This window comes from Hemicordylus capensis, chromosome 3 (genome assembly GCF_027244095.1).
Source record: "Hemicordylus capensis ecotype Gifberg chromosome 3, rHemCap1.1.pri, whole genome shotgun sequence".
NCBI classification, from domain to species: Eukaryota; Metazoa; Chordata; class Lepidosauria; order Squamata; family Cordylidae; genus Hemicordylus; species Hemicordylus capensis.
Window position 1 is genome coordinate 188,605,895 of NC_069659.1, and position 11,567 is coordinate 188,617,461.

Below are 11,567 nucleotides of genomic sequence, written 5' to 3' on the forward strand. Positions count from 1 at the left end.
TGTTGCTTCAAACACAGTTTGATCCTGCAGTACTGAAAAAGAGGCTGTTGGGAGAAGGTTTGATATATTTAAATACCAACAGACTATCAAAACTGCTCCTGGAGAACCTGCCATCCACCTGTTACAGCCTGTTCTCAGGATGTGCTCCAGGTGGAGCCAAGCGGTTGCTACCCCAGCACACCACTGTGAAACATGACCTTATGTAGGCAATGTGCTAGAATCACAGGTGTGTGGTCTAACAGGAATTAGACAGGAAGCCCCTGCAGGTCCAAGTCATGTCCACCAAAATGAAAGGAGTATTCTTATTGGTTGTAATAGACCTGATTGCATTCTTTGATTTTAGCATAATAATACAATTAATTCTGATGTGGAACTCTCCACATTCCAAGGCAGTAGTCTGGTCCATGATCACTCTTTTTTCTGTGGAAAAATGTGAATGGAAAGCACATGTGGAAGAATTCTGTTGTGTGTAGAGCGTACAAACCTGCTGGACATCTGGGACTGATAAAAGATGCAGCTGTGTGGAGGCAGTAAAACATGTGTTTACACTAAAATCAGGAGCAGAGACAAGGAAATGAATCAAGCCTCATCTTAATGTCAGATGTGGCATTTTCACTTCATCAAAACCAGGCAGCACTTGCAACAAGCCCTCCCATCCCCATTTATCTTGGTTTTTATCAAGCTAAAGATGCACATATCCTTTGTTTTCATGAGCCTTTGTGGGCTAAGAATGAAAACAGTTGCCAGGCTTAAGCAGATAAGAGTTTGAAGGGTTTCTTTGTATTTTAACAGCATGCTATGAAGTAGTTCAGGATTTATCCCATTTCCTCACTTAAACTTACTTTTTAAGCTACTGGTCACTTGTCAGCCTCACTTGCTTATCAAAACGTAGCTCTTTCCAGCTTTAATCCTCATGTCTGCCATGAACACATTGAGATAATTTGTAGCCTCACCTCTCACATTCTGAGCTCCTTGTTGTAGGTGTTGTTTTAATATGCATCCCAATGCAACAGTTGCTACACAGGCATATTAATTAATTATGATTTATAATGATGTTTATAAACCATCATGTGCATGATGTTTTACAAGAATTGGAGGACAGGCCACTTTCCTGAGTCTAGATCAGAGCTGCACAACTTCAGTCCTCTATCTGTTGTTGGGCTACATCTCCCAACGTTCCCAACCTCAATGGCCAATAGTCAGGGATAACAGAAGTAGTCCATTAGTAGTCCAACAACAGTTGGAGAGTCAAAAGTTATGCAGTCCTGATCTAGATAGTGATATTAAGGAGATGCACAATATTGACTTAAAGATGGTGCTTTAGTAAATTTGTTTTTTAATTGTATAAATCCTGTTGATGTAACTAGATTGTTAATTTATGAATTTTACAAGTAGGTTATGATGGTAAACCTACTTGTAAAACTTGAAAATGTCTTTTTTCCTTCGGGGAAATACTTTCTGGTTTTTGTTTGTTTTGCAGATTCTATATTATTGATCTTGGTCAAATGCCTCTTTAAATAGTTACTCCTTGGTTAACTTTATGCTGTTAGAATGGGGAACATCTTGGAAATTGCCCTTTCATTAAAATTCATAATGAGAGTTACAGCCCTGTGGGTTCATTCCCACTTTAAATGTTCATGCAGGCTGGAATGGCTATCTTTTCAAAAATAATTTTTCTGATCCACAAAGTGTAAAATATATTGGATTCCCAGTACATCATGGTCCCTCCCAAAATGTGGTTGTACATAAGTTTTGACATTCTAAATTTCAAAGTATACATGAGGCATAAATGTAGCATGGGTAAAAGAGGAGCATTGGAAGAAATGAATTCCCTGATATCCAGCATCAATAAAGCTCACAAAAAGCAGAAAGAAAAAGCAAGTAATGCTAAATTATATTACTGAGACAAGCGTCAGGGGCAAAACACAGTTCATACAGCAAAACACAGTTCATAACTTTCCCACTGCTCTCTCCTTGTAAATAAGCACCATGCCAAAAACACAGAAGACATGATTAAACCAAATGTAAGCTAATTTATGTCCAATTGTGTTCTATGGGGAAAGTGCCACACAATCTTACGCATGTTTACTTGGAAGAAAGTCTCACTGGCAGCATTCTGAAGATGAAGCAGAAGCTGTATCCTTGCAAGGAGAGGCTGTCTTAACTCAGCAAAAGTCTTCCTGGGCAGCAGAGTGCACATGCAGGGGAAGGGGAAAAGATTTTTGCTGCTCTCCCCTGCCTCTGCAAGTGCTCTTTGCATTTCAGAAATATGTCCCTGGGGGCTGCTGACTCTTAGTTATATGTTTTTGGAAGACAAAGAGTACTTATGGAGGCAGGAGAGAGCAGCAAAAATTGCTCCCCACTCCCCCTGCTGTGTACTCTGCTACTGCCTACACGGCATCTTCAGGAGACTGTTCTGCATATCAGCCACTGTCTTTGATAGTGAGCCGGGTCTCACAATCAGTGAGAACTGGTTTGGGAAGCTCAGCGGGGAGAGCGGGCTAAGTCTGCTGTCTCCTCAGACGATCGGTGTGGGAGCCCTGGGCGGCCGGATCAGCCGCCCACACAATTGCCGGCTCCGTGATGGAGCCGGTGGGGGTTGGGGAGTTCAGAGGCTGCGCGGCCCCCAGAAGCTCCAGTATGCCCTGCATGAGTGCACAGGACATACTGGGGAGACCCCCGAGCCAGGAGGCTGCTTTTCAGCCTCCTGCTGGGGGTCTAATTGTGAGTAATCATGGCGTGAAGCCAAACCATGGCTACTCACGATTTTAAAAACCGGGTTTGCGGAGTGTTCACTCCACAAACCCAGTTTAAGGGGTGGGCTACTTGAGCGGGTTACCCGCTCAAGAAGCACCGGGCTCACAGCCGAGCCCGGTGGTTCTCACGATTGTAGAAAATCGGGCTAGCGGAGGCTAGCAAAAATTCACACAATTTTCTACAATTGTGTGAATAGCCTCAGTGTTTAGGACTGCAGTCTTAAGCAAGTAAAACAAATTTCTGTCCCTTTGAAATAATTAGGGCTCAGAAGTGTTTACCTTTGGCTGAATTGTTGCTAGAGAAGATAAATTGCTTCTTTCTTTCTTTCTTTCTTTCTTTCTTTCTTTCTTTCTTTCTTTCTTTCTTTCTTTCACTTATCTCTAGAGAGAACAAGATCCAAGCCAATTCTTACAGGAACACACCCTGTGAACACAACTGTGGACTATGGAGGGACAACTTCTTTCCAGTGCAAAGTGAGGAGCGACGTGAAACCTGTCATTCAGTGGCTGAAGAGAGTGGAATATGGCACTGAGAACAAATACAATTCGACCATCGACGTTGGGGGGCAGAAGTTTGTGGTGCTGCCCACAGGAGAGGTCTGGTCTCGTCCTGATGGGTCCTACCTGAACAAACTCATGATTACAAGAGCCAAAGAAGAGGATGCCGGGATGTACATCTGCCTAGGTGCAAACACCATGGGATACAGCTTCCGAAGTGCATTTCTCACGGTGTTGCCAGGTGAGGGTATAATGGGGGCTAAGCTTTTCCTTGTTTGCTGGGTTTTTAGGCCTCTCGTCTGTTCTTTCTTTCTTTCTTCTGTCTTGTAAATCAGTGCTATAGCCACTGGAACTTTCTGCCTGAGTCCCAGGCTAACCTATATAGGCTCCATTCATTCAATTTCACAGGAAATCTGCACATTTTCATCAGCACATTTTCATCAGTGGAACGAAAGTAGGCTCGAAGTATGGTATTCAGCGAATACTATTATAGGGATGTGCACAAAACCGGTTTGCTCGGTTCAGTTTGAATTCGAACTGGGCTTGAACCAGGAGAGGGTGGTTTGGTTTTGGTTTTGCTCGAACCTCCCCCTAGTTCGGTTCGCATTTGAGCCATTTTGAACCTGTTCGAACTGGTTTGGACTGGTTCAAACCTCCAAAAGTGGGTGGGGCGGTAGCTGGCACCCATGGGTACCTGCCACTCAAACCCCAAAGCAATCGGACACTCGTACGATTTTTTAAAATGAATTTTTGAAATTTGTTTTTATTTTTTCTCTCATAGGGTATAATGGGACTTGAACCAGCCCATTATTCCTCATTGTGGAGCACCCATGGGTGCCAACAACCACCCAAAGCAATTGGACACCCCTACGATTTTTATGAATATTTGAAATATTTTCAATTATTTTTCTCATAGGGTATAATAGGACCCGAACCAGCCCATTAACCCCTATTGTGGAGCACCTAGGGGCACAAACGTGGGCTGGGTGGTCGGCACCCAGGGTTGCCTACCATCCACAAAGCCCCAAGGCAATCGGACACTCCTCCGATTATTGGTGAATTTTAAAATTATTTTGGAATTCCTCATAGGGAATAATGAGGATTGCAGTAAATGTATAGCTTCACGTCAGGGAGGAAAGGGGTGTCCTAGAGTGGAATGTGGTGGGTGGTAGTTCCCAAGGTGGGCAAGGAAGCTATCAGAATTATTTGAAAGGAATTGGGCAAAAGGCTGATTTTTAAGCGATTTTTTAAGTTTATGCGTCTTTAAGGTTTTTCTCCATAAAGAAGCATGGAGGTGTCAGCAAATTTATAGCTTCACATTGGGGGCAAAGGGGTGGCCTACAGCAGAGTGTGGTGGGTGGTAGTGCCCAAGGGGGCAAGGAAGCTATCAGAATTATTTGAAAGGAATTGGGCAAAGGGCTGATTTCTAAGTGATTTTTGAAGTTTATGTGTCTTTAAGGTTAGCAGATGAGAGTGGATTCATGGTTTGTCATTGAAAATCTAATATGCTACCAAAGAATCTACACTCAGAACACCTCAGAAACAACAAAACCCAGTACCAGCTTGGCACCCTTGCTCTGGGCCACTACAGCACCCCCCAAGTGCAATTATGGGGCTGCTGAAACCTCCATTCTTCCCCATGGAGAAAAACCTTAAAGCCACTTGTGGGGTGCTGGGGTGGCCCAGAGTGAGTGGTGGTCTAGTGCACAGAAGGTGATAAATTCATTTTTTTAAAAATCGTACGAGTGTCTGATTGCTTTGGGGTTTGGAAGGTAGGTACCCATGGGTGCCAGCTACCAACCCAACCACTTTTGGAGGTTCGAACCAGTTCGAATTGAACCAACCCCAGTTTGGTTCGAATTCGAACCTGCAGCTCGAACCTGATGGCTGGTTTTGTTTGAATTCGAACCATCGAACCACTCTGGTTCGGATTTGAACAGTTCGAGTTCAAACCGGTTCGCACATCCCTATACTATTATTCTAGAGGATTCTTTTACACAATGACATTCCAGACTAGGGAAGGGTCCCATTAGTGAAGGGCAGAGACTAGAAATTCATTGAGATTGTCAAACAGAAATGCATTTAATGGTTCTCACTGGGCTGCTTCCCATAACAGAATTCAGTGATAATGGAGCAGCTTCACTTAAAAGACTGTACTGAAAGCAATCCTGTAGAAATGGCCGCTCTTATCTCAGCAGATCTATTGTCCATGTTCCCCTGCAATTCAGACTCTAGCTTAATTGCCCATGATGGTGATATAAAAAAAGATGTTGTTTCCACTAGCCCTGAAAATGCAACACTTCTAAGAGCAAACAAACAGGTTACTGTATTTATCTGAAATTTCTGAACTCCTGACTAGACAAGGGGAAGTCAGTGGGTTGAGTTTTGGATCTGAACCCCTTGCTGAGGGCGGTAGAAGCCATTAGTTCTGAAGGCCTAAATACACACAATATGCAAACATATCTAACAGACCTCCAACAGTTATAATTTGTAAGCATATCAGAAAGGGGTGATTTAAAATGGAGAAATGGGAGAGGTGCTTTTTCAGGTCTATGAGAGTAAACGCATTCAGAATTTCATGGTTGGGAACTCACTTGGGGAAGATTTACAGCAGAATAATGGTAACAGGAAAATGGATTACAGACAATAATTGTATCCTGTTAAATGCCCTGTTTTGTTCTAAGACAATATCTATTGTCTGTCTGGACCAGCCGTTCTGGCTAATAGGCAGGGGCACTCATTCTGCATTCCTGAGGTTTCTCTTTTTGTTTGCAAGCAATCAGCACTAAATAATCTCTGCCTTCCTTCTTTAGTGGCATGCTAAATTTCTAGGGGTGTGCACGGAACCGCCAACTGCGGTCCAGCACTGGGGTGGGGGGTATCTTTAAGATCGGCGGGAGGGTTTACTTACCCCTCCCGCCGCTTTCCCGCTCTGGCGCCGTAATTGCAAGAGTAATTGGGGCAGCAGGATACCTCCCTGCCGCCCCTTCCCCGCTGTTACTGTAAAAAACTCCCAGTAGTCCTTTGTGCGCGTGCACGTCACAGAGACGTGAAGTGCGCACACGATGTGCGCGCGCGCAAAGGACTACTGGGATTTTTTACAGTAACAGCGGGGAAGGGGCGGCAGGGAGGTATCCTGCTGCCCCAATTACTCTTGCAATTACGGCGCCAGAGCAGGAAAGCGGCGGGAGGGGTAAGTAAACCCTCCTGCCGCTCTTAAAGCTACCCCCTCCACCCGAACTGGACTGCCCAGGTCCAGACGATCCGGAGGCCTTTACAATGGCCTCTGGTCCCTATAAATTTCTCCCTACTTAGTCTTGTGCTTTTATTTGTTCTTTTAGTTTTGCCTCTTCTGCTACAAAGTTGTGATAATAGAATTCTGACTGGTGGGTGCGAGGGACAGAACGGGGACACAATTTCCTTGCATGGCAACTTCAGGTTCAGTCCGTGTACAATGCTAGCACCCTGCAATTCCATATTGCTAGCAAACTCCAGCTCTGAACAAAGCTAACTCGGTGTGACTGAGTCACATCTAGGCTGAGTTGCTGACCTGCATAACCAGTCCACATAATTCAAGTTCAGATGTCTGGGTTCTTGATCAGACAAAGGCATTCCTTTCAGGAACATCATTTCTGCCTCTACTCTGGGCAGTCCCATAACCAAGGGCTAGTGTTAGGAAACTGTCTGTTAGGCTGGCTCAAATTAAGCTTACAAGCATGAGCATGACTCCACCTCCTCAAGGCAAACCAAAACATGGCTTGTTCATACTCCCAAGATTATCCAAGTTTGTTGCTGGTTTTCCTCACCTCCAGCTTGGCATTGCCCCAGTCTTCAACCTGGCATTGCTACTAGGGTGTCTGTGCAAAAATCCAACCTACTATTTGTTTGTTTGTCTGACCTATGATCTGATTCTCTCTTGCCAGATTCTCATTAATCTTTTCATTCTTTCTTTCTCTATCCGACACAACATGGGCATCCAGATCCCAAGCCACCCAATCCACCGGTAGCACCTTCCTCCACTAGTAGTCTTCCGTGGCCTGTGATCATTGGAATCCCTGCTGGAGCTGTCTTCATCTTTGGAACCATCCTCCTGTGGCTCTGCCAAACAAAGAAGAAACCCTGCTCTCCTCCAGTGGCAGCTCCCATCCACAGACCACACCCCCGGGACCGGGTCTGCATGCCCCAAGTCCCAGACAAGGACTGCATCACCTCCATAAACTATGAGGAATATGTAGCACAGCAGCAGCAGCAGCACTTGCTGACCCAGGGGCCTGCCCTGGCCCCAGCCATGGCTTCCAAAATGTACCCAAAGATTTACACAGACATTCATACTCACACTCATTCACATGTGGAAGGCAAAGTTCACCAGCATCAGCACATTCATTACCAATGCTAAAAGGCTGGGGTACATGGTACTAATCACATGGTACTACACAGAAACTTCTTTGAGTCAGCGTATACTGCCAAGGTCGAGGGGAAACCAAAAACCAAAATGAAACCAAACCAAAAATTTAAAAAAGCAAGAAAAGAGAGATCTGAAGAAGCACGTGGAATAAGGGTTTTGTTTTTGTTTTTTGTTTTTACTGTGACAAGGAATAATGAAGGAATCCCAGGAGGGCAAAGTCAGTGGCTTGTGTGCCTAAAAAATCAGAAACTCCTGTTGTAAAAGCAAGAAGAAGAAGGGAAGGAAGCCCGGGCCTGATCATCTTCCCTCTCTGTTGCTGTTTCTGCTCTTTGGCCATCAACGATATGACTTCTTCCTTTGGAGCATGCACCCAAGCCCCTTTCCTCCCAGAAGGCATGGAAGTGAGATGACACCAGAGGCCCAGTGCCAAAACAACACCAGACACTGAAGCATTTCAGCGGCCTTATAAACAAACAAAAACACCACTGACAATTTCCGTGGGGTGGGTGGGATATTTCTATTTAAAGTTGTGAAACGTCATAATGTTGCCTGACCAAGCTAGTCATGAATAGGCATCCCTTTTTCACCAGAGGGCCTTCCTGTGAACCTATAAAGGGCTTAGCTCCTCCTTCCCCAAACTACCACAAAAACGAAGGACATTGTATAGCTTGCTTTTATATTTATATTTAATTATAATAATGATAATAATTGAACTGCTGATTTTTTTAAAAAAAATATCCTAATATGCTGCCCTTATCTGAGGCGTAATACCTGTCATCAGATTTTCATGGTTTATGGTCATAAGGTTCTGGGCTGACAAGTGACAATACAAAGCAAGATAAACAGTTTTGAAATGAGAGAGTATAAAATCTGTCTCCAGGGAAGAATGAATTTGCTGACTATGCACTTATGGGCGGAGGGGGGAGGGAGGGAGGGGATAGAAAGGGGGTCCATTTTGTTCATGCAATCTCATTTCAATTCAGTTTTAAGAGAAAAAACACAGAAAAATTGGACCATATTAAATATTCAAGGGGACTAGAAACTAATTCAGTCAAAGATCTAAACTTTTTTTAATTCTATATAGAGTTTAAACAGAAGACATGTATATTTAATTTATTTTGTTAAAACAAACAAAAAAAGAAAAATGTATATTTTCCTCAAAAGCAGGCATTTCTATACATATTGTTGATCAACAAAATAAAGATGTTTTCCCAGGTTCTCTAAATATAGATGCCAGGCTCTCAAATATAAAAAAATGTCATTTTTAACAGTACTTTATTTAGCATATTGAATGTCATATATTTATATGTATTGTTGCAATAGGTGACAATTCATTTCCTAGGCTCCTCTCCTGTGTTCTTTTGCTGTCTTTGCCCTTTAAAAAGTTTGTTAAGAAACTTTGTTCCTTTCCTTAAGAAAGCATAGATGCTTCCCAGTACTGCAGATGAAACAAGAGCGGATCTCAGAAGAGAACACAAGTTACTGCTTATCATTGCATTTTGAATATTATAACTCTTCCTCGGGGGCAGCTCTGGTTCCGTTCTTTCAAAGAGGGGGACCAGAGTTGTCCCAGAGGAAGAGTTTTAATACTCAGCATGCACTGAGCAATAACTTGTGTTCTCTGCCCCTTGGAGGTCTTCTCCCCTTTTGTTCCTGGATGTTGCGCTTACCCTTCTTCTTCCCCCACCAGTACTCAGCTGGCCATGGGAAGTCTTGCTGTTAAAACACCAAGGCCTGGCCATTCCAGTCTGACTGGGGCATTGGGAGGGGAAGTGTATTAACTGATGCCTAATGATTTCACTCATGGAACTGTTGACCATTAAATATTCAACAGCTTACATATTAAGCTTCCTTCAATAGGGAGAGCCTCGATAAATGTCTTTGGCCACCTGAGATTTATAGGAGTGCATAGAGTGCCATCCTGTATGGAATACAACACCATTGTCCTCTTACGTTAATAGTATTTCCAGGAGGACCTCCCCCACTTTTTTAGAGCAACACATGTGCAGTTGTTACTCATCCATTCAGTCATCCTTTTTTTAAAAAAGCACTTCTCTTGTGTGGACATTTCATTTTTCCAGCATTCAGACAATTTTTTGATGTTGGGGAAATACAGTTTCCTTCACGGTTAGCATGTAAGGTGCAGTTGTGCGAAATGTGGTTTTAGAAGTGCCACAGACCACACACAACTCCTCCCCACTCCCAGTCTGTATCATGTCGTGAACTTTTATGTGGTTATTTTAAAATATTCTTTAAAGGCACTGTGTGCCCTTTCTATATAGACCTTTCACAGAGGTGCTCATTTCGTTTTATTTGAAACTAAAGCAAAAATGTGGAGGAGGGCACCATGGCTACTCACAGCCATCCCCTCACCACTGGAGGTTATGCCCTCCCTGATTCCATCCTGCACCACCAGAGCTGGTTCTAAGCTTCTACATGGCCCTGGCCAAGTGGCCAGCCATGCTGGTCTCTCCCAAGCAGGAGTCCTTCTGAGAGCATCCTAGGCAAGAACTCTGCCTCTTCCCTAGAGAAAATGCACCATTCACTCACTTCTATGCCAGTTCAGTCTTACCATTGATCTCCTGAGCAACAGGGAGCTCAAATTTGCACCCTCTCATAGCCTTTATCTGCTACGTAGGTGCCTGCCTAAGGAGCTGTACTGAAGAGCCACGCCATGTTTCTGTGGTGTGGTATGGCCACATCTTCTAAGTGGTCATTGCTAACTGGCAGATGTGCCAATGTACGTGAGATGATGCAGGTGTGTTGGTGACATCACAAAGAGAGATGAGTATTAGTGCTATTTGACAAGTGTATAGAAGAACAAACCAAAAAAGCCCAAAAGTAACTGCTTTGCAACTCTCACCAGAATTCTATCTGGAACACAATTGGAAGTATGATAGAATGAATAAACCTTTTAACACTGTGTCTGTCCAGGCTCTGGTGCCCTCTACTGTGATCAACATTTATTTTTTGCCTGATGGTGTATTTGCTCCTGGCGAATCATGCCCTTCGGAGTGAATTCTGAGTTTTCCCATGTCCTCCCACACATATCTACATTACAGATGGGCTACTTTTTTCAGACACCAGTATCTTGGGACATGATTCAGCACTACCACACGCTTGCTGCCCTCTCATTCAGTTATGCCCTTGGGGTTTTTTCATATGCTTTTGAGGTTGCCAGTGAGTATATCTTCGATTCAAATGGTCATGGCAATTTGGAGAATTCAACCAGTCTTCAGCCAGAGCCAAGGAAATATGCTATGAATAGAAGATGCAGCCATGGCTGATATTTGGCAGATAGGTTGGGGCCTTGTTTGAAGTTTACCAACACCACTCAGGGGGACAGAGTACCATTATGCATATATTCCCCATTGTTTCTAAGTATTAATAATATTGTTTCTTAAGCGCCACACCCATCATGGGGAACAACATAGACTCGTCTGCTTTAACAACTGTTGCCTAAACACCCAATCCACAAGGGTTTTGTGAGAGAAGACCTTCTTAAGAAGGCAATCTTACCCCCATCACCAATAGTGGCACCAAGAACAAGTGTTTTCCAATGCAAACAAATGGCTCATTGACCTGTGATTTTGCCAGGCACAGTCAACAACTCCTCTTTATGCCAGCTGTGACAGTGAATACATGTTATAGCCTTAAGTATGTATTCTTAGGATGCATTTACTTACATGAGACAAAGACTTTCTATCCCGTCTCGAACACAGTTCATAGGGCATTAGTTCTCTTGAACTAAATTGGATACCATGCTTAGGATTGCACTGTATGTATCATGAAGGTCAGTGGACTGAATTCCTGCCAATAGATGACTTTATTTCCTCTAGAGCTTGTCCTCCATGAGTCAAAGAATCTCCCTCAGGTCCAGCAGAAGACATGCTGATCTCAGCACCAGC

General features: G+C 43.7%; 1 protein-coding gene across 2 annotated transcripts in view; it reads left to right on the top strand.

Moving 5' to 3' along the window:
• The window catches only part of FGFRL1 (fibroblast growth factor receptor like 1), a 274,981-nt gene extending 266,097 nt beyond the window's left edge, over positions 1 to 8,884 (top strand). For both annotated transcript variants that reach the window (XM_053309697.1, XM_053309696.1), the window contains 2 exons: positions 3,142 to 3,495; positions 7,235 to 8,884. In XM_053309697.1, coding sequence (XP_053165672.1) covers positions 3,142 to 3,495; positions 7,235 to 7,650 — 770 coding nt within the window. In that variant the 3' untranslated portion in view covers positions 7,651 to 8,884. The remainder of the gene's footprint in view (positions 1 to 3,141; positions 3,496 to 7,234) is intronic.
• Positions 8,885 to 11,567: the final 2,683 nt, after the last annotated feature.